At 33.6% G+C, this 23,544-nt stretch overlaps 1 protein-coding gene and 2 long non-coding RNA genes across 5 annotated transcripts; 1 reads left to right on the forward strand and 2 right to left on the reverse strand.

The window, feature by feature from the left end:
* The first annotated feature begins 3,777 nt into the window (after positions 1-3,777).
* LOC108201958 (uncharacterized) lies at positions 3,778-6,016 on the forward strand. Its single transcript, XR_001802974.2, has 3 exons — positions 3,778-4,761; positions 4,886-4,971; positions 5,705-6,016. It is a non-coding gene; the product is annotated as an uncharacterized LOC108201958 (long non-coding RNA).
* A 10,834-nt stretch (positions 6,017-16,850) lies between these two features.
* LOC108201193 (protein FAR1-RELATED SEQUENCE 5-like) lies at positions 16,851-18,303 on the reverse strand. The gene is made up of 2 exons (XM_017369487.2): positions 17,594-18,303; positions 16,851-17,520 (listed from the first exon to the last, which is right to left on the reverse strand). Exons 1-2 carry the CDS (start codon positions 18,301-18,303, stop codon positions 16,851-16,853), a joined length of 1,380 nt encoding a protein of 459 aa, XP_017224976.2.
* A 1,418-nt stretch (positions 18,304-19,721) lies between these two features.
* Positions 19,722-22,202, reverse strand: LOC108200961 (uncharacterized). 3 transcript variants are annotated; one of them, XR_010287726.1, is made up of 3 exons: positions 21,642-22,202; positions 20,094-20,156; positions 19,722-19,959 (listed from the first exon to the last, which is right to left on the reverse strand). It is a non-coding gene; the product is annotated as an uncharacterized LOC108200961 (long non-coding RNA). The 3 variants fall into 3 exon arrangements; XR_010287727.1 differs by having other exon boundaries at positions 20,094-20,212; XR_010287728.1 differs by lacking the exon at positions 20,094-20,156.
* Between the last annotated feature and the right edge of the window lie 1,342 nt (positions 22,203-23,544).

Consider the following 23,544-nt stretch of genomic DNA (forward strand, 5'->3'; position numbering starts at 1 on the left):
AAGTCGACCGCTACCAGCAATTTCTGTTCATTGTGATAGCCTTACAACTATTGACATGATCAGAAGTGCCAAGTATAATGCTAAAACAAAGAGACACATTGAAGTTAGAATTAAGTCTATAAAGGGTTTGGTGTCTGAGGGACAATAACAATAGATTCATCGAAACTCAAGATAATATATGTAAAGCACAATGTAACGTAATATGTAATAGAGATAGCCTAACAGTATAATCAAGACGGAACAATGAATAAGTAGTGTATAGGAATTTACGCAATGAATATGAGGTTACCTGGGATCAGACAGTCAAGAAATCTGAAGCACTTATAAGTCCCTGAAAGAAGTTTATTAAAATGTTTAGGCCTCAGTGACCAATAAAGTTTAAGTGATTCACTGATCAAAGCAGTCTACAGATTCAGTATCAATGCTAATGGGTTTTAGTGTCTTCTCAATGATTATTTATAATCAAAATTCGAAGTATTCCTAACTCGGAACTGACTAATCAAAGTTATTCATTAAAGCCAATACAAAGTTCACTTTTAGTGTTAGTCATTTGTGAACCAGACTAGTGCACTAAACGTCAACACGTACGAAGCGGTTCATCGTATTTATTCAACACGATATCTGATCAAGTCAAATTGTAGAAGTTATTGCTCCAAGATTAATCCACATCCTCAAGGAATTAAAGGTAAATATATATATATATATATATATATATATATATATATATATATATATGTATGTATGCATGTATGTATGTAACTATCGCGCCAACTGCAATTAGTTGGCGCTCACAATACTCCAGTGTAAGGAGCCAACTCATGAATGGTGCATAATTACTAAGGCAAAGAATCTCAAGTACACAGGGTGGAACCAACTCTTCACTTGGCGCCAACTCAAGTTTAACTAACCCTAGTTAGTTAACCTGGCGCCAACTACAATGCATCTCTCTTTGAACCAACTCTGTTACTCAAGATTTTGTCTAAGTAACTAAAACTCCATGGTGATCAATGTGATAGAACCAACTCATAGCCTGGGATCGAACTGCATTCTTGGATCCAACTCCTTTTAACCATGGTTAAGGAATGAAGCCTATAAATAGAGCTTTTGTTTTCATTTGAAAACAACTACACACAATTATAACCTAATTATAACCTAACTATCCTGAAAAGTTTGAAATTGATTATTTTAAATACTTGTGATAAAAATTATATTTTCAAATAATTGAGAATTTTCATTAACCTAATTATCTTGAATAATTTAATTTTTTTTGATGACTTTTACTCCCTCCGTCCCTAAACACTTTTCCTGTTTGCTTTTATCACCTTTGCCCACACAATTTTAATCATTAATATCTTTAATTTCATATCAGTATTAAATATTAAACTTCACCGTATTAAAGTACTCATAAATATGAAACCAACAAAATCACTCATGACTATATTTAGTGTTATAGATTAGACGTAAATTAGTAATTTGTCTTATGAACAATCCCGACATATCAAACGGGAAAAGCTTTTTGGGACGGAGGGAGTAATTTTTATCTTTTGTATCTATTAATAATTTAGAATAGGTATAATGTAATTTTCAGTACCCTATATTTATTTTTGCTTTTAAGGTTACTATCACGAGAATAAATTTAATATATTTTTTGTGAAATTAGATGAATAAAAAGATCACATAAATACGAGTTGCGTTGGAAAGTTTAATAAGAAGAGATGTGACAATGACATATACCAAATTATGAATTTTTTAAATACGGTTGTTATATTTTTTTTATTTCTTTTGTAAGGTACGGTTGTTATAATTTGGTAGTAGTATACGACATATTTAGTTATGAAAATTATAATATAAAATATTTAAAAGAATTAAGAAAACATTTAATATATTAATATTATAATAATGAAAAATTCTGGGATTTTTTCCATTTTTTATAGTATGAAAAATATCCCACAATTATTGTTTATTATTATCCATTTTAGAAATAAGAAGTTTTGCGTATCCTTTAAAAATGAGAAATAGAATAATTTGTAGTGAATATCACAAATTTAGACAAAAGATCTACTCTCTCTGGTCCGTTATATTGGACGTTTGACTTTTTACACGTAATTTTAGATGTTTTGATCATATAGCAAATGTTATTATTTTTATAATTTTTTTACCAAAATAAAAATATTACATAAATATTTTTATTTTAAAAAAGAAAATTTTAAAAAATACTAATTTTAAGCATGTGCTCAAACCTTCTAAATATACGTGTAAAAAGTCAAACGCGACAAGAGGGAATATTTAATTTAAGCATGAGAGGTTTGTATAAATATAAACTAGAAATTAATTTTTTGGATTAAAACCAATTTTCACCTGCGGATCAATATTAATTAGATGTATAAACATTTTTTTGCTAAGACAAGTCATGGCCGTCTACTATGCGTTCAGATTTACAGTAAAAGAAGCCCAGCAGAAAACCAAAACAAAGCCCGTGTCATATCTGAAGCCTTTAAATTAGGGTTGAGAGTTGAGACTTAAGACTCGACACTCTAATCCAATTTATTATTATAACAATCCTTGATCCTTGATGTACATGGAGACGGAGCGGAGCGTATGATCGACTTGTAGAATATAAAACTGATTATTTTATTAATTCTTGTTCCTCTAAAAAAAAAATTACATGCCATATTTAAAACAAACGTACTTGACTCCTAACAATACTCTACTACTTCTAATAAATCTCCTAAACCAAGATAGACTCAATATCTCCTGCAAACTCTCTAGAACTCCAACAATCAAGCAACTACTTCAATCTAGAATTAATCCTCAAAATAAATAACTAAACAAATAATAATAATAATAACTAAATTTAAGATTATTGCAACAATCACCCCATAATCTTAAATTTACTTAACAAAGTTTATGAAGCACTTGAAACACTTCTCTTCATTTGTGATGCACTTCTCACCACCATCATTTTGTTGATGCACTTCTCATCAACATCATTTTGTTGATGCACTTCTCATCAACGCCAAATTCATTGTTGATGCACTTCTCATCAACACCAAATTCACTAGAGCACTTCTCTCCAGGTACCCATAATCACCCATAATTCAAAAAAAAATAAAATAATTCTCCCTCTATTCCGTCATAAAAAACACAAGATCCATCTCGTTCTACATGGCCTTTGGCCACCATATCTCATTTTCCGCCTTCAGTAGGCTTCTCCGGCATCTCCTCATCTTTCTCGGCAGCCTCATACTACACATGCATCCCATACTACACATGCAGCTTTACCACCATCCTTCTGCAACGCCTACATGAAACTATCTCGTCAAACCCTCACTATGTGCCTCCACCACTAGCGGCGGCTTCACCACCGCCTGACGGCGGAACAACAAAACCTCGCTCGGATACCAAGTGTAGAATATAAAACTGATTATTTTATTAATTCTTGTTCCTCTAAAAAAAAGATTACATGCCATATTTAAAACAAACGTACTTGACTCCTAACAATACTCTACTACTTCTAATAAATCTCCTAAACCAAGATAGACTCAATATCTCCTACAAACTCTCTAGAACTCCAACAATCATGCAACTACTTCAATCTAGAATTAATCCTCAAAATAAATAACTAAACAAATAATAATAATAATAACTAAATTTAAGATTATTCCAACACGACTTTCCCCACACCAACATAAACATGGATCGCCGTCCCCGAAAACGACAGCGTCTAGGCTGGGACGTTGCTCCCCTCCCTCTATCGTAAGCTTTTTTGTTTCTTCTATCTAGTTTTGGATCTGATTCAATTTATTTTGTTGCCGATTCTTGATTTTTATGATATTTATTTATGAATCGCCATGTGTAATTATTCGAAGATATTTTGATATTTTGATTCTTGTACTTCCTTCTTGTGAAATTATTTTTTTCTATGTATTGATCCTGTAAGGCTTGTTGATTTTCTGATTATCTGGATGTAAAATCATACATTTGTTGGTATGTATATTCCAGAATTGTCTCGATCAATTTTATTACTAAAGAAAAGAAGATCGGTATGATTTGGGTGGGTTTTTTTAATGAATTGTTTAATGTATAGATGATTGGTATTATAGTGTATTTCAATGTCTGAAGATATTTCAATCTTGTTAAAAAATCTTGCTATAAAATAAATGAGTTTCCTGGCTTGTAAAAACTGCAATGCAAACCAATGAGGCACTATGAAATTGCTCATGTTACTGAAAATACCATTAAACAAGAATCATCACTTGATCATCAAATATGATCAGACAAATACTTTTATATAAACTTCGGCAGATTAGAATTTCTCATAAATTCTGATTTATTTTTTTTTATTTCTCAGGCACCTTGCACTATTGCACACTCAAATATTAGTCAGCCAGAATATACATATGTTGAATTACTTAGGCTGCAGGGATTTCTTGATTCTGAGAGTGAGCCACTAAGCTATGTATCAGAGTGATGCTAATTATAATTAGTATTTCAATGTCTGAAGATGACAAAGATGGAGATTAGCGATGTAGAATTTGGTCCGGGATCAACTTGGCGCTTAATGCAGTCCAACTTGTCGAAAAGTATATATGGTTAGTTTCTAGCTAATTAGATTATGTGATACATTTATCATACTTTCAGTTGGGTATTATATATGGTGTTTCTTAAAGACTGGGCTTCTCTAAATACAGAGCACTTTGTTTTATTGTTTGGAGCAATAGAATCATAGAAGGCTAGCACACTCTGGCTTGTGGAGCATTGGTAATGCCAATCTGATTTACAGATTTCCTTTCTTTGTTCATCAATTATATCATGTAAGTGCACATCATCCACGCAACACTGTATAAAAGAGGTTGACCATATCCCACTGTCCTTATGTTTGCAGGCTTATCAGTATATGAAAAAGTAGTTACTTCAACAGTTGATGTGTTGTAGGCAATGAGGTCCTCCATATGCTCTTTTTTGCTAAAGGTAATCTCACTCATTTTTGAGAACCTATGCGATGCAGATTGTTTTCTTATTAAATTTTGTATAATATATCATTTGTAAAGGTCATTACTCTATTGATTCTTTTTTTTTTTAAAATGTTCCTTGTTGAAATCGTTTCATTTGTCAATTAAATCTTTATTAACAAATTCAAACTTTGGTCTTTAGACCAGTTGTGCACTATCTGCGGCTATACACATAGTTTTTCCATTAAGTTACACTCAGGATTGCACTAATCAGGGATTGCCAAGTTCTTAGTAATAATGTTGTGTTTTCTCTTGCCCTTGGTCAATTTCAATGGGGATTTTAGTGCACAGGCTCGAACCTGCGATCTTCAGGTCATGGGCCTGATGAGTTTTTGGCAGATGGGGACATATATTTTGCCAAGGGAGTTTTCATCAGGGAATAAAGATGACACTTTACAGGTCTATTTAAGGTTCCAGTGAAATATTCAAGACCCGCAGCCTCATTTACACCTGCAGTTTATAAAATGATATGGCATAATATTATGTTGGTCTATTCTCTGTTACAGTATTAGTTAAAATTAAGTACTTTGTGTTATATTTGTCATTCAAAAATAAGTTGACACTAATCATAGCATATGTAGTGTTTGCTTTAACCTACTTAGTGGATTAACTAGTATTTTGTGAAATTAATATTGTGATGTATGGAATTTTATATCTTGCACCCGAAACTCCTCTGATTATGTCTTGTACAGGGATATTTTGTAGCCACAGATCCCCTCTCTGGCGCTTGGAATCCATAAGTCAGAAGTTTGTTATAGTGTGGAAGCCATTATTAGCAAATCCTGAAGATGAAAGCACACGGAGATACCTGAGTTCAAACTAGGAGAAGCTAGTGATTTGCAATTGGATAGATAATCAGCAGAGCCAGTCATAATTTTTTTCTTTCATTGCAATGCTTCTTTTTTGTAAAAAGAAATAATGCCATCATTATCAACATTTATGTATGTATGTATACAATACAAGTACAACCTTCGTTAAATGACTCATTAATACATTGAATTTAGTATCTGGTCAAAGGTTTTTTTGAGGTGTATTGTGTATGTAAGATTGCAAGTTAAGGTTATCAGTAAAACAAATTTATTTTTTTTAAAAAAAAAACAACTTTAAGCGTCGGCATTCTTGTTAACCGACGCTGTAAGTCTATACTTGTAGCGTCGGCATTCTTATCAACCGACTCTGTAGGTTTATACCTACAGCGTCGGCATTTCTGTTAACTGACGCTTATTCCTATATCTATAGCGTCGGCAGTTAGTTAAGCGACGCTTATGCCTATACCTATAGTGTCGGCATTTTATATAACCGACGCTCTTGCCTACACTTATAGTGTCAGCATTTTAGATAACCGACGCTTCTGCCTACTTTTAGCGTCGCCTAAATAACCGACGCAATAGATCCATACCTTTAGTGTCGCCTACATATACTACGTCACTTGACCGACGCTAAAAGTATATTTTGACCGATGCTATAGACCCTTTTTGTACTAGTTATGGAAAAAGATTGTTGGAGATGGGGTTACTTTTGAAAATATTGTTGATAAATTATAAACCAAAACTACTGTAATATGTAAATGTGTCTAGATATCAAAACGGCAAGAAAATAGATTCACCAAAAGACTTGATTTTATGTCAGTGGAAACATTAAAAATATAAAGAAACAGACTACAATTATGAGCTAAAAACTAGTAACAGAATAAAACAACTCTCAGAATACAAATCTACTACTCACCTACAATTTCGCCAGCACTTAAAATTTAATCTCTAACCAAAGACTCCGTCTGCAGACATCTACACGAGACTGACCAACAAAAACAAATAAAGCATGCTCAAGGTTAGATTAAAACCAACACATTCTTCCCATTAATATAAACTTGTGTAGGTAGGTCCTTCACACCAATTAGGAGTTTTCACAATTTTTCAAACCTGGAAGTTGCAAGAGCCTTGGTTTGGATGTCTGCATGTTTATTATCAGTACTTATATGTTTCACAATGATGTCTAGCTCCTTTTTCAACATATTATTTAACAAAACGATAATGAATGTCAATATGTTTACTATGTCCATGAAACACAAGGTTTATAGCCAAATCAATGGATGACTTGTTGTCGTGAACAACACCACTCGACCAGTGCACTTACCAGTTACCCGAGTCAATAAATTCTTCAACCAAATCGCTTTGACACACAGCCGTTGTTTCTTCCATAAATTCAGCCTCGAATGATAACAAGTCTAAATACATTTACTTCTGTGACACACTCGTTATGAAGATTTTATTCAAGTAGAGAGCCATATCCCCTGTACTTATTCTATCAGCAACATTCCCCACTAATTAAGTCACAATCTAAGTATCATGTTGAGATGTTATTTCCGCTGTCTTTTGTGTATATGAGGCTAAAACTCAACGTACCATTAACATACCTTAGTATCCGTTTTACTGTATTTAAATGCATCGTGGTTGGCTTCTTCATGAACCTGCTTACAATACCAACTGAAAAAGCAATGTCTAGTCATTTATGATAAAGATTAACAACCATCCAATCATATTTTTAAATTGTGTTATATCTACCATTTTGCCTTATTGGTCATTGGTAATCCATTCTTTGAGATCCATTAGGTATTGGATTACAATCTCCCAAACCTGCCTTTTCATCAAGATCCTTTTAATATATACCGTTTGCTTGAGTTCTACATACTTAAGCATTATTTAACATCAATTCACAAGTAGTAAGACAACAAACCTAGATCACGCATTTAAAATTTCTCTTTCATCGGCGCCATGAAAATTTCTATGATTGTTTTGCTTATACCATGTAGAGATAAAAATGTATAAACTGTTTATATATGTATGAAAACTTGAGAAAGAAAATATACTACAACATTGCTTAACATTGACGCTTACTAAATACACACCCACAGGTGGTAGAAACAGAATAGGATACTACTAACTACTTCCTAGATTAACAAAAACTACTCATTACTAATTCAATAGTCTCCCACAATTTCTCTAATTAACTTATCCTCTACTAATAAAACAATTAGTGGTTATACTAATTTATTTATCCCAAGTTTAGATTATTAGAATATATTTCCAACATTTTCTCCTTAATCTAAACTTATCTTCTATGCCCGTTTGGCAAGTTCTTCGGTGCCCATCTGACTTTCTTTATTGGCACGTATAGCCTTTTAAACTAAGCCCGTATGGCTATTTTGTTTTTGCCTTCTGGCAACATCTTCATCAGCCCGTGTGGCTTAATAATGTTGTATTCTACAACACCTTCGTCAACCCGTTTAGCTAAGCCCGTATGACTTTCTTCCCATTTAAAATTTGTTGCTCGTATAGCACCATAATGATTTCAGTTACACCAAGTTGGCGTAATAAGTAATGTAATCACCATCATCTTCTTCCTACGTCATTTAGTTTCCTCTATTTCTTCATCATGCTTACATCTTTCTTCTCCTATAATATGTTCAGGCCAAACACATACATGTAACACATGTACTCATGTATCGACAACCTGCAACATCACCACAACAACAAGCAGCCGCCCACTGCTCTTACCTTGCCTTCAACAAGCTTCTCCGGCATCGTCTCGTCTTTCACGGTTGCCCCATACTACACATGCATCACATACTACATATGCAGCTTTGCCACCATCCTTTTACAACGCCTTCCTGAAACTACCTTGTCAGACACTTATTGTGCGCCTCCACCACTAGCGGCGGAACAACAAAACCTCGCTCTGATGCCAAGTGTAGAGATAAAAATATATAAACTGTATATATATGTATGAAAACTGGAGAAAGAAAATATACTACAACATTGCTTAACATTGATGATTACATGCTGAATAAATAGAAACACACACCCACAGGTGGTAGAAACAGAATAGGATACTACTAACTACTTCCTAGATCAACAAAAACTACTCATTACTAATCCAATACTCTTCCACAATTTCTCTAAATTATCCTCTACTAATAAAACAATTAGTGGTTATACTAATTTATTTATTCCAAGTTTAGATTATTAGAATATAATTCCAACATACCAGTCACTAATAGATCATCAACATAGACTCTAATAATTAACATCTTGCTTCTAATCCTTTTGGTATGCACTGCATGCTCATAAAGGACACCTTACAAGACCTAATTTCTCTAAACAATTCTTCAATTTCACATACAAGGTGCGAAGCGCTTGTCTCAGCCCATACAAAGCTTTACATATATAATTTGTAGACACAATGCTCATTCCTTGGTAACAAATCCTTTAGGTTAAGAAACATATAGTCTTTAGGTTCATCCCACCATGAGAAGATCATCATCTGCTGCCGCAACTTCCTCACTCTAGTAGCATAAATATCTTGGAGAGGCCTGTAGTTGTGAGCTTTAATACTCGATTCAGACTCTGAGATTAATGTAGATGAACGCCATTTATGTACAGATTCTACAAAGTAATTGTCTTGTGCAGTATCAGACTCCTCCCTAGTCTGTACCATACCAGAACCAAATACAACAAACGTCTCCATCTGATTTGTCTGACTTTCTTCATCGTGTTTCCACATCCAAGACTCTCCTCAAACACAACATCTCTACTAATATAGACGTGTTACCTCGGGATCATACATTCTATAAGCTTTTGTTTCATGCTCTTTCCTGGGTTGAATCACTGCTCTACTTTTGTCCTCTAGTTTCTTCAAATTCACACTTGGTATACTCATATATACTACACACCAAAATATATGAATGTGTCCGATATATGGCTTGTTCCAAAAATACACTTCATATGGTGTAACTCCAGGCACATCATGTTCCTAAGATAAATTGAATTACAAATTGCATTACCTTTAACAAACTTAGTTCCATTTCAACTATCATTGTACTTCATCACTCTACGACACCATTTTGCTCCAGTCGGTAGGGTGCCGTGAATCGTCTTGTGGTATAATTTTATTCATAATCATTTATGAATTTCTTGGAGTAAAACTCTCCTCATCTATTTACTGTGAAAACCTTTAGTCTCTTATGAGGACCATCCTACACTCGTGCTCCATCGAATTTTTTTAAATTGCTTCAAACATTTCATCCTTCATTTCTAGTAAAGGACTTTGTTGTGTGTTAAAAATATATAGTTTGTGGGATCGGACCACATATGTCCCCATGTACCAAATCCAATACTTCCTTAGCACGGAAACTCGACTAACCTGGAAAGGACTTTGTTGTGTGTTAAAAATTAGGCACCCCGTGGACACTTCCTTAGGATGATCTAACTTAATTATGTAATGTATGCACAAATTATTTTGAAACCATCTTAACTATGGCATTAAGGTCAACGTGGCTGAGACGAGGATGCCAAAACTATTCGCTAGACTTAATAAGTATAATATTGTACAGCCTATTCACTTATTTCTTTGCCAACATTACTACACCAAGAACATTACACTAAACAAAATGGCCATACACTAATTTTTATTAGTATTAGAAATCAAAGTAGGCAGTACAAGTATGCACAATAAAAAAAAGCAGGTGATAAGTTTTGTCCACAAAAATCATGCCATATTTTTTATCCACAAAATAATCATGTGCTATTACTGTATGTAGAAGAAGAATGAACTACATGAACTTTTCCAAAATTTCCTTCGGTAAGAAAACTATTCACAGCAAATAATTTTCACATATTAAACACTTGACTTAACTTAGAGTTGATATAAGAAAAGCCTCATGGAATGGCAGGAAAAGTTTTACTACACCATAGCTCCCTTTGACAATCAAATTTTATGCCTAAGAGATATTATCAACTTTTAAACATGCAATTCCTTAAATAAAAAGAGAACAATGTAGCAAACCAGCATATATAAGAAAAAAGTTAATAATATTCTTTAACATAAGAACAAAACAACTAGTTTCACCATCAGACACAATATAAATATATCACCATTCCCTCACTTCTTAACCTCATAATCCTCAGGCCTTATTGTGTGTAGCATTGTGCCGGGAAAAAGTTTCTGCAAACACAAACATATATATTATTCAAAACTAAAACTTAAATATGAATCTTAATTAAAAATCATATAAACATATATGCATATCACATAGAAATAAGTAGTGAAAGGAACATATTATTTCATACACAATATCTTAAAATTATTTAGCACCATTAATAAGAACCATGAACAATTTTGATGATAAATTAGTTTTTCACCATCAAAGAGAATATATGTCGTTGAATTTAATAAATTATTTATTGTAATTTACAATTAAGAAACAAATATTGAACAAAACATTAGTTAATAATATTAAAATGAATATAAATAATTGTACAAATCTATCTTTATTTCACTGAGAAGACGAATAAATAGTATTGTTCAAATGATTTGGTTTTGAACTTTAAAGAATAATGGTATTATAAATATTTTGGACACTATTAAGAAATAATTGGTCAATTTTAGAAAATAAATAAAAATTATATTGATGACGTAAGTTTTTGGTATCATATCAATTTCATTCAACACTTATCACATAAATTTGTAAATAAATTAATTTATAATTATATACAAGCCGATATATCTCATATAAATAAATAAATTAAGAGATGTGATAAGCATATAAACTTAAATTAATACAAAATATTAAAATCTAAATTCTCTAATTTGATTTTATTCAGAATCTTTCTAAAGTATAAATCAAATTTAAGATCTTCAAGAGAGTAAATAAGAAAACAAATAATCAACAACAACACAATCAATTACTACAATAAGGTCATACCTTCAAATTCTGTTCAACAGTTTTGGGTCTTTTATTAGAAGACCTTGTAGCCTGTCCTGACATACCGTACCAATCTTCCTTGATCTCTTGCAAGGATAGAGGTACAGTTAAAGTTGGACATATGGGTGGAGATTTTGACTTCTTTTTCTCTTTGTCTTCACAATTTTTGTTCCCATTTTCATTTCCTTTTGTCAAATCCATAGCTGCTGTAAATAGTTGTATAATTCAAGTTAAGTGTTAGTGCCTAATGATATATTCATTTCTTAATTCAAACAACAATAAAATACATTCATACACTCATAAATAATATCATTGCAAAGTAAGAAGAGATTACAGAATACTTACATGAGACTCGAATTACTTAGATCTACAAGGTAGGGAAAACAAAAAAAAAAAAGCTCAATTCTTAGAGAGATGTTAAATGGCTAGTTGTATCACATAGTAGTACCCCTTATTATGTAGGTTAATTGAGGGCCTAGATGATGTGTGCAACAAGCCCAATGGGCTTCTAATTTAAAGGGCGGGAAAAATTATACTCATTTTACATGTATGTTATAAATGAGTTCAGAAAATATCACAATGATTTGGGAATTGTATCTATATGTAATAAAATCCAATATATATGTATTTTTTATTTTGTATTTATACAAATATCTTTTAACTGATTTTTATTTCAAATTAAGTTTAAATAGAATTTATTATCTCACATTTAGATGTGCCCATATGCTCAGTCCTATTAGGAATGTAGGGAGTGACACTCAAATAGGGTGAGGAAAAATAATATTGGAAAGGAGTTATTCACTGTTATTCATCGTTTTTTAATTACATTACATCACAAATACTAACTGAAATATTGCTAACGGCATGACCCATATATTATACAACAAGAAATGTTCATAGTATATATGAAGAACTACATTAATCATTTACCATACAATATTGACGGATACTATATTTAAGGTTCATACATTAAAAATTGATTCAAATGGTACAATAAATGATTTAAGGTTTTAAGTTTAAAATTCTAAATCACGTACAAATTAGTATTCTAGGAAACTACCGATGAATGGTACTACAAACTCACTCATACTCATAATAGGAAAATAGTAAATAGTAGACATATTTAGGATTAGAATTGAAGTAAGTCACATGTCAAAGACTTTAAAATAAAAAAAGAGACCATTAAAGCGTATTGGGTTTGAGTTCTAGTCCATAACTTTTATTAATTTTCAATTACCAAAGGAGTATAGATATGGTATTTAAATGATGATCAAGTTATAAATCACAGACATCATTTTCGCCATCAAAAAGAGCAATTTTAAAGATTTAAAATTTGGTTCATACTTGATAAATAACTTTACTAAAGGAGTCCACAAATGAATTGCGTGTTTAAATGATTGAGAAAAAGAAAGGATATAAGAGTAGTAATATGCACATCTATCTTGAGAGAAATTGGTCATGATAGAGAAGTTGAACCAAGAATCTAAATCTAGTTCGAAAACCATCTTTTAGAACATAAAGACATGATGAGTGGACATAAATCTTACAGTTACATAATTGATTATTAAGTTAACATTTTTCTTGAGAAAAGACTTTTCAATTAGATAGATGGATGGCATCTCTACAATGTTTCTCGTCACAAGTTCGTTGTCATTTATATAGAAAATATGATGGGGATGGAGTGGAAATAAGTTTTTTCAAGAAAATGCTCATGAATTTAAATTAAATTCTACATGTTGACATGGAGTACTATTGTCTAAATGGTCTCGCTTAATTTAGAATAGTTATACCAAATGGCACTATTAAGGCGAATCTAGCGGGTCGAGAAATGAATAAATGAATGATCACGAAGATGTGTATGATGAATATGAGATGTTGAGGGATGCTTTTGGGCCGGACGCTTTGGAAGAGGAGAATCACATTCCCGAGAACTCGAAAAAGCAAGCAACTAAATTTTTGGACAATGTGAACAATGTTGGGGAGCCAATATATCCGGGCAATATCAAGTACACACACAATTGAAGTTTGTTTCAAGATTACTACATTGGAAGAGTCGTAACCAATGTAGTGATAAAGCCTTTGATTAGTTGCTCCTTTTACTCGGGGACGTGTTCCCGGTGGGGCATAAGCTCCCTTCCAATTATTATGATGTCAAGAAGATGGTTAAGAAGCTGAGTTTATGAAAAGATACATGCCTGTGAGAATGATTGTATGTTGTTTTAAGTGATGATAAAGATTTGTATAATTGTTAGTTTTGTAACTTGAGTCGATACAAAGCTGCAACACATGCGGGGAACAATACCATTTCGAGGAAGGTATTAAGATACTTTAAAATCACTCCTCGATTTCAGCGTTTGTACATGTCTACCCGCACTGCTGAGCATATGAAATATCACAAGTACAAAATTGTGGATGAAGGGGTTCTTAGTCATCCTGCATATGGAGAAGAATGGAAAGAATTTGACAAGATGTATCCTAATTTTGTAGCAGATTTTTGTAATGTCAGACTTGGTCTTCCAACTGATGGATTCCTCCCATACAGTAATGCTACATCTACAATATACTCAGTATGGCGAGTTGTACTACTTGTGTACAACCTTCCACATATAGTATGTGAATGAAGGATCCAAATCTGTTCTTGATGGTGTATTATTGCTTGTAGGCTTAAATCTTGGTTCATAAGAATAATAGTAAGATAGTAAGTAGGCATACACATATATGTTGTGATTTCCCAATCTAAAAATTATGTATCTGATCAAGATTATATTTAATTTTGTTCCTAGAATAATAAGGAATGACTATAATAGTTGCTTATGTTACAACAGTCCACTAGAAACAAGTGTGTCCTTATGTTGCTTGTGATGGTTACTTTCTAGTTACAAGTGTTTTATGCTCTGATTGGGAACATATCTATTGACCACTATTACTTTTCAACACACTCATACATATACTAATTAATTTTTTATTTTCAGGAGCGTTATGTTGCTATATGTTCGAAGAAAGGTATTGATTCTAAGAGCACACATCTTCAGTTTTGGATAGAGGCATTGAGAGGTGTTAAGAAGAACACAATTCTTGGACATCCGCGGCTCCGTGCCTCTCATATTTATGCTATCTTTTTTATGTTTTACATGTTTTAGCCCTTCCATATCATTTTTGGTTAATCAGTTAATAAAATGATCTAATTATCACGGGGCCTGAGGAACGTGCACCACCAGCCCAGAAAGAGGAAGGAAGCTCTGCATTGACCCGCATACAAGATGACTTGTTGACTTCTTCTTGAGAGTAGTTGATGAGACGCTCACTCCTAAACAGTTCTCTCTCACACCAGAGCAGGTCCGTGTTATAGCACGTGAAGCTGTAGAAGCTGAGCAGACTTCTCATCCTGCTGACCATCGAGATGCGAGAGAAACACAACAAGAAATTATCCAAGTGGCACTAGAAGTACACAACAATCTGTACAATACAAATGAACCTGGAGCTGATGATGTATAAAATTTAGAATTAATAGTAATTATGATATATATATATATATATATATATATATATAGAGAGAGAGAGAGAGAGAGAGAGAGAGAGAAATGGAGGTCAGATTAACCTTATATAAGAGTGCCTTACATGAGGTTAAAACGACAATGCTAGCGGACGTTTTAAAACAAACACGGAGCAGTTGCCTTTTTTAATTATTTAAAGAAAAGTAGTTACTGTATGAGCTTATATATGTATATCACGTCTTCGCTAGCACGTTATTTCATAAGAACCAGCTGTGTTGTATCCACTCTCTTCTCCCAAACCTACCCGCACAGACATAATAGTTGAGTTCTAGCAGTTAAAAAAAAAGTTTTCAGATGGAACACTTAACCACATACCTTAAGAAAACGGACACGTAATCCCGATGCCGTGAACATTAGAACCTGGTAGAAATAGTTGTATCAGACCACCAATGATTTGTCAAGTAGTATTAAACTGGCTATAGACCTTTGATCCTCCAGTTTAATCATCCTATAATGAGTATAGCTAAGTCTTGTCGGACAGCTGCTGTTGGTAATTTCATTACAGGGAGTGAAGCTTACTTGACTCATATCATGTTGATAAACATAGGTCTTCTCTTTTTCTCTACTTATCAAACTATGAGAAGTGTTGGTACCAATGTGGTTTAGTCGAATGTAGTATGCTATAGATTTATAACCAGGAATCCGAAGTGTGCATTAATTTTCTGGCTCGCAATATTAAACAATCGTTTACTAACAAAAGACAGAATGTTGCATGCAATTGGAAGTGCAAGTGATTCCAGGCATTTTGAGTTCTTGACTCTCCACACCTTATAAATTAGTGTGACTCTACCCAGTGCCTTCACTATTACCAAAGTCCGGATTGGAACCGTGTATACAGAATGTAAATGAAAAACATGAGATAATAAGAATATTATTGGTTTCAATTTTCAGTATACGATTCTATATTGCTTTAATCATGCCTCTGCAGTTCTACTTTCAGTTGCAGGTTAACTTTAAATGCTATTAAATCATGCTTTGAGTGTGATTTATAGTATCATGTAACAGAGGAAGTAAAGTTTTAGTTGTCACTAAACATTTCTAAGAACCTTGTTTATCCCTTACACCACAATAGCCAGCATTATCCCCTGCCATTGTGGCACATTTCCCGGTTAACAATTCCAGCATCAGAAAGAATACACATCAGACTTATTGAACTTAATTTAAATAAAAAAACTGAAACCAAATCAAAGTTGAGAAGAACTTCTGCAATTAAAAAACAAGGAAACAGAGTACTTTACATAAATCATTGTTTACTACTTTTACATGTACTCTTGTAGTGCCCCTTGTGACCACAATTTCCACAAACTCTTTTCTGCTTCAAATCCTGAGATTGCTGCATTCCAGTAGGGATTCGTGAGCGTTACGTGGTCTACCTTTCGTCTTGCATTTGCTAGGATCGCTGATTGTGAAATTGAACATCATCTCTTGAGGGCTTTTATCCGTTCTATTTGCCTCTGAAAAATCATCTACATTTACGGACACCGGTGGTGGCATTTGTTTATTTTCAATCTCGCCAACTTTTTCTCACCACATCTTTATTTCCCTTTCTATTACTTCATAGAGGTCTCTATGAGTAATTATCTTTTCATAAAGTTTATTAAAATCACCTCGCAATGTCCAAGCTTCAAGAGAAGTTACCTCATTAGTGCTGCAATCTATATTCAAACCAGGTGCACCATCATTGTTCCCACTGGTCGTTGAACTGGTTGTATGCCTCACATTTAAGGTCCATCTCGACAAAATATATTCAGCAGGTATGATCTTTAATCTTAATTTTTGCTTCATGATATATAGTATGTGTTTGCAAAGAATACCCCATGTCTCAAATTTAGCACATGAACACTTGCAAAACTGAATGGAAATATTTACCTTAACAGTGTGTGACCTATTGTGATGCTTGAAAGTTACAGCATACACCATCTCGACACCTGTAACTACTTTTTTGCTGTGCTGGCCATGCAAAATCTGCATAAATTCATTCTGAAATAATTTGAATATATTCCGAGAATAAACTTTTCCAGCATGAGCCTCCAAGCTGGTTGTCATTGATATCAAATCCTCTTTCTCTTCTGTATCGCGACGGCTAGCAATTGCCTTTTCATATTGATCAACAAAGTCAGACAACGGAGTATTGCTATTGACATAACCATCAAAAAACGAATTCATACTTTCACTTCTTTGAGAGACTTCATTCCTGCAAAAAAATTGTATCAGTCCTGATTAGATAAACTTATAAATCTGACTAAAGAAATTTAAATTGTAAATACCTGATACTATTTGACGATTTACCTGCAAAAAATGTATCCTTTAGGTATGCCTTTACCCAATGATGTCGTTTTTCATACATGTTCACAATCCATTTCCAAGACTTCATAATATTTTTTTGAGAATCTGTTAAAGGTTCTTCATAATGTGGCTTGTATTTCTCACACAACACGCTCCAATATTCCTCAGATTCTTCAATAGTTCTACATTTCTTAGCCCACATATTGTAGTCCTCATTGAATGATGGGTGAACACATTGCAGTGAACTTAGGTGCTCGCACTCATGAAGCCCAAGGTGCCATTGACAATATCGATGATGTGTATGCGGAAAAACTTTTTTAGTGGCATTACAAATTGCAAGGTCTTGGTCAGTTATAATTGCTCCGGGAGATTCATTCCACATACAATTCAACCACTGTCTAAATAACCAAACAAATGTTTTCTCTCGCTCATCGGAAAGTAAAGCACAACCAAATAAAGTAGACTGTCTATGGTGGTTCACACCCGTGAAAGATGCAAAAGGCATCGAAAAGCTATTTGTCTTGTACGTAACATCAAATACTATCACATCAGAAATTTTTTTATAAGATTTTCTCGCTCTAGCATCACACCAGAAAATTCTTCTGCATCCGCGTTCTTCGTCAAGTTGAATGGCATAGTAAAATTCAGAATCTCTTGCTTTTCTCTCTAAAAAACTTTGCACTACAACCATACACTCTTTGCCAATATTATTCTTTCTCTTGATTCTTAAATGTTCAGAACATTGTTGGGGTGTCACGACATCTATAGCACTACCACTTGCACTATTTATAATGCGTGATATTTTAGCTGGCCCAACTCCACAACTACTAAATTTATCAATTAATTTCTTACAAGTTGCATCTTTATAAGACTTGTTGTGAGATCTTGATTTTCTTTTTTTATTCGGACTCTTGAGCAGGTCATGAGAATGGATATCATTAAATTTTTTAATTTCCCATGTTCCTAATTTATTTAGGATAATTTCCATTGAAGCTTTGCAACCACATTTAGTTTCTCAACGCCGTTTTATGTTGTCCTCATTATCAACCTCTTGCTTTTTTTTGAAACCTTCTCTATTACATACAAATGTTCTTCTGACAATAACTTCATCCTTTCTAGACTTGTACGTAGAATATTTACGTACTGCAAACCCATGCGTCAAACCAAAGCTGTTATAAAAATTGTATGATTCTTCGTGTGAATGAAATAACATACCTTCATGAGGCATAACAGATGCTCGTGTACCATTCTCTATATCCAATTCATCAGAACTGGTATCTTGTAAATCAGCGGACAATAAATTCTCAGTAGGTGAATCTTCAAGAATTTGACAATCTTCAATATTATTGATGTTTTAGAATTGATATCAGATATTGATGATACTCGAACTTTGTAAAAACCACAAGACAACAATATTTGCTGAGCAACTTTTCTGGTTTCTCTCTTACTATTCTGAAACCAAATACAATGCTAATAAAAGAAATAACTTGCCCACAGAGTGGCTACAAAATAGGAACACATAGAAACCTACACTCCTAAACTACATCCACTACGTCCACTACATCCATTACTTGCTCAGACTCCTAAAATAACTCTGATAAACCACGACCTAATCGAAATATTAATACACTACACCATATTTTACCTGTTGAAACGGCTAAAAAATGTAACCTTAGGGCCTAAAACTGTTACAATAGATGTTTTGGTAACATTTTTGCCAAAATTCGGTGTTGCATTTGCTGCCGTTGCAATAGACCCTTGTTGCAACAGATATTTGAGGTATTGCCATAGACTTTCAATTGTAATTTGTTGCAACATTTTCGAGGCCTTTGGTAACAATTATATAGTGTTACAATAAATTTACTGTAACATTTCTTTGTAACACTATATCCTTAAAAACTGTTGCATACCAATAATTTGAAATTTTGTTGTAACAGTTTGTGCAACAATATTAAACCAATTGCAATACTTTTTGGTTTTTTGGTAACACATTTCTGCAACAGTTTTATGTGTATTGTAATGCTTTTAAATTTTTTGGCAACATTATGTATTCAGTTGCAATACTTTTGAGGCCTGATTTACAATGATACTATATAAATGCAATAGTACTATGAAATTTTCTTGACTTGAAATTGACAAAAAGAAAATACAAAGTACAAACCGAGTCATCGAGTTGAAAGATACATAGAAACCAGACTAAGGCACCAACTTATAAACCATTCTTACAAAAGTCAATCTAAAAGCAAGAATAGATGAAGAAGTAAAAAAAAAAGTGACTAAAAATCTTCATTCATCACTATGTTGAGCAGCTGCATTCCAATCCTCCTCGTTTCAAAGTGACTAAAAGCTGCATTCGATATTTTCATCTGTATAAGTGTAGTTTAATAGATTGCAAGGCAATAACATGAACCAAATTTAAATTCTATAAGTACAAATACTAAATATGTTTGTCGAAAATTAAGTTATATATGTTACATGTACCTTGTGCACATGACCCATTCATATTTAAATTAGTCCTATTAGCATAGAGAGGTTTCTGAATTTCTGCAAAGTTGAAATAGAAGCCTCTTTCATTAACCATGCACACATCAACTCCTACACTGATTTTAGTAGCGTGCAATAATGAGATAGTCTTACATAAGTACTACTGTGCAATATAATCAAAGGTAAATAATTAAAGAATGAGGTAGATTGATTTGTGTACCATTTTCCGTAGACGCAACCCTTATTCTACTATGGATGGGTATCAAATATAGACAATCACAACATAATTGTTATCTTATCCTGACTCTATATGATGAGTACCTGTTCTGGAAATTCAATACTTATATACAATTGTGACACTATATTATTTAGAATATGCCGGTCTCTCGATCTTATTTTTATGTTCCCTCGATCCTGGACTGAGCCATGAAAGGAGATAAGGCAAGAAATATGTAGTCCAAGAACCAACACAAGTAAAAGGAATACCCTTAATCATCTATTTAGATTCAGTGATACCGCCAAATTGAGATAATTCCAGTAGTGCACCTCCCCATCTAGTTAGGTTCTGTATCTAATCAAAGCTGATGGGAGAAACATCAGCAAATATATATATGATAAAAAGAAATAATAAATTAGTTTTTACACCTCATGAATGTACGAGCTACATATACTTTTCCCTTCATGCCCCCGTATGTACCCATATGAAGCAGTGAGGATGCCATCTTCAGTGCAATCACCAGTGATCTTCTTTTACAAGTCTAGTAACATGCGTTATATTTAAAAGTAACTACTTTAAGTTCTACTGGTAGTATTAAAGTAAGTTTCAAAGTTGTTTGTAAGTAATGGTTAGCTTTTATCACACATAGGCTAAGTAAACAGAGAGTAAAAGTGAGTAAACAATCAATAATGAACATATACAAACAAAATTAGAAAATTAAATATAAAAAGATATGTATAAATAAAACACCATCTTGGTAGCATTTTGTGCATCAAACTCTTCCTTTGGCCGCAATTCTAAAGAAGACAGATCCCCCTTTAGAGCCTGATACAATTTATGTCATTCATCTCAGATTTATTATAAGCTAACATATGTAAATGGTTTGTTAATATTAACACAATGTGTGATGGATGAGAGAATCAACTTAAATCATCCTTGTTTCAGTTAGTTCTCTATTTCTCATTATTGTTTTCCTTTTCGTTAAATCTTGTCCTGCAGCATAGTGTTTAAAATTATGTCAAAGTGAAAATACTAACACATAGCTGGACATATGCTCTTTCACAACCAATTAACCATTTTAGTATCTAACTATTTCCAAAAGTCAAAGAAAATACAAATAAAGGTCACTATAATAAAACTCAATTTGGCATGTGGATCAGGCATATGACAAAATAACAAACAGGCATGACATCTTTATACATTAAAACAGAGAAACACATATACATACTCACTAATAAAGAAAAAACGAGCAAAGTTCCAAGCAAGCAATACACTAAGAAACCAAGTACTAAAAAAGAAAGCAACGAAGTAACAGAATAGAATAATACCTCACTTTGGTTACCTCGCTACTAACCAAAACCCAAACATCCAAACTCCAATCACAAACCAAAACTCCAAATTTTAATTGAAACCCACTTGAACTTCAAGCTCTAAAGTTCGGTCGAAACCCACTTGACCCTCTTACACCCACATGACCCCATCGAAAAAATTGACCCACCTAAGTAAACAAACCAAAATAACACAAAAAGAAGCTAATTGAAATATTGAGTTCTTAGACACATACATCCTTGACACAAAGAAACAAATCTATGCAAGAAAGACCCAGACAATGACATTCCCGGAGGTGTTATGAGTTTGTATGAGCAAATCGAACAATCGAAACTCTAAAGAAAACAAATCGGAGCTTGTATGACCTTCTAATTGACCATAGGAGCTTGTATAAGCTTTTACTCAACCAGAATGAGCGCATCGGAGCTTGTATGAACAAATTGAAGAATGAGAAAGAAGGGGGCTAGGGTTCCCAAAGAAGACGGCAGATTATATGTTTTAATGTTTCATTTTGTTTTGGGGAGTTCGGTTTTGGGGTTAATTTTCGGGATTTTGGTTTTTACCCGCCAACTAAATTAAAGAAGCCCGCCTATTTTTTTGTTCAGTTTGACAAAAATTTTGCAAACTATTGTAACGTTTGACAAGAATGTTACAATTGGTATCAAAATTTTTAAATCTCTGAAAAACTTATGAGGCATTCAACACTTTTCAGTTTTAGGTAACATTTTCAAAAAATATTACAAAAGGGTAGCTATTTTTTGCCTATAGCAACATTTTTTGCAACAATATTGACTTTTGCCGTTGCAATAAGCCAAATATGGTGTAGTGATATTAACGTTGCACAACTGACTAGACACCTAAAGACATGAAATATTAATGTTAATTCAAGATTAATACCAACAATCTCCCCCTTAATCTTGAATTGATTCACCAACGTTCTTAACTCACAGAAGGAGCCTCATTTGCTCGAATTTCACAGTGGCTAAAGCCTTCGTTAAAATGTCTGCACGCTGAGCTTCACTTGGCACATGCTTCACAATTATCTCACCACGCTCAATGCATTCACGAATGAAATGATATCGCACATCAATGTGTTTACTACGACCATGGAACACTGGATTTTTGGCAAGATCAATAGCAGATTTATTGTCAAGATATAATGTCACTGGACCCATAAGCTCACCTGTAACTTGCTGCAGAACATTACGAAGCCATATGCTTTGGCATGCCGCTGCAGTTGCAGCCATAAATTCCGCTTCACACGACAACAAAACCATGCACCTCTGTTTTTGAGACACCCATGTCACCAAGCTTTCATTTAAATAGAATGCCATCCCACTTGTACTTCGTCCGTCCTCAGGATTGCCAGCCAAGTCGCTGTCCGAGAACCCCGTTAAAACATTGTTTCCACTTGTCTTTGAGTACACCAGACCCAGTTCCAACGTCCCTTTAACGTACCTCAAGATCCTCTTCACAGCATTTAAGTGCAGCACAGTGGGATGTTCCATATAACGACTTACCATCCCACCGCAAAAGAAATGTCAGGCCTGGTATGCACCAGGTACCTTAAGCCACCCACCAGACTTCTATACTTAGTGTTGTCAACACTTTTCCCACCTTCATTCTTAGTCAGCTGTTCCTTTGTATCCATAGGAAATTTCGTTGGGTTGCACTCTTCTAACCCAGCTTGCGCCAGTAACTTCTTTTCATATCCCGTCTGTCTCAACTCAATAACCCCATCTCCTTGCTTCACCTCTATTCCCAAATAGTACGTTAACAGACCCAAGTCACTCATTTCAAAATTTTCGCTAATTTGTCTCTTAAATGTATCAATGCTTGACACATTACTTCCAGTAATTAAAATGTCATCCACATACACACAAATTATCAGTAAATCACCTT

Source organism: Daucus carota, chromosome 9, assembly GCF_001625215.2.
Source record: "Daucus carota subsp. sativus chromosome 9, DH1 v3.0, whole genome shotgun sequence".
In the NCBI taxonomy this organism is placed as follows: Eukaryota; Viridiplantae; Streptophyta; class Magnoliopsida; order Apiales; family Apiaceae; genus Daucus; species Daucus carota.

What these genes read in the sequence shown, in the direction of transcription:
- LOC108201193 (XM_017369487.2), bottom strand. Translation starts at nt 18,303, where the DNA reads ATGGTTGTAGTGCAAAGTTTTTTAGAGAGAAAAGCAAGAGATTCTGAA. An exon ending in AAATCGTCAAATAGTATCAG is followed by an intron (nt 17,521 to 17,593) that starts GTATTTACAATT and finishes ATTTTTTTGCAG; the next exon opens with GAATGAAGTCTCTCAAAGAA.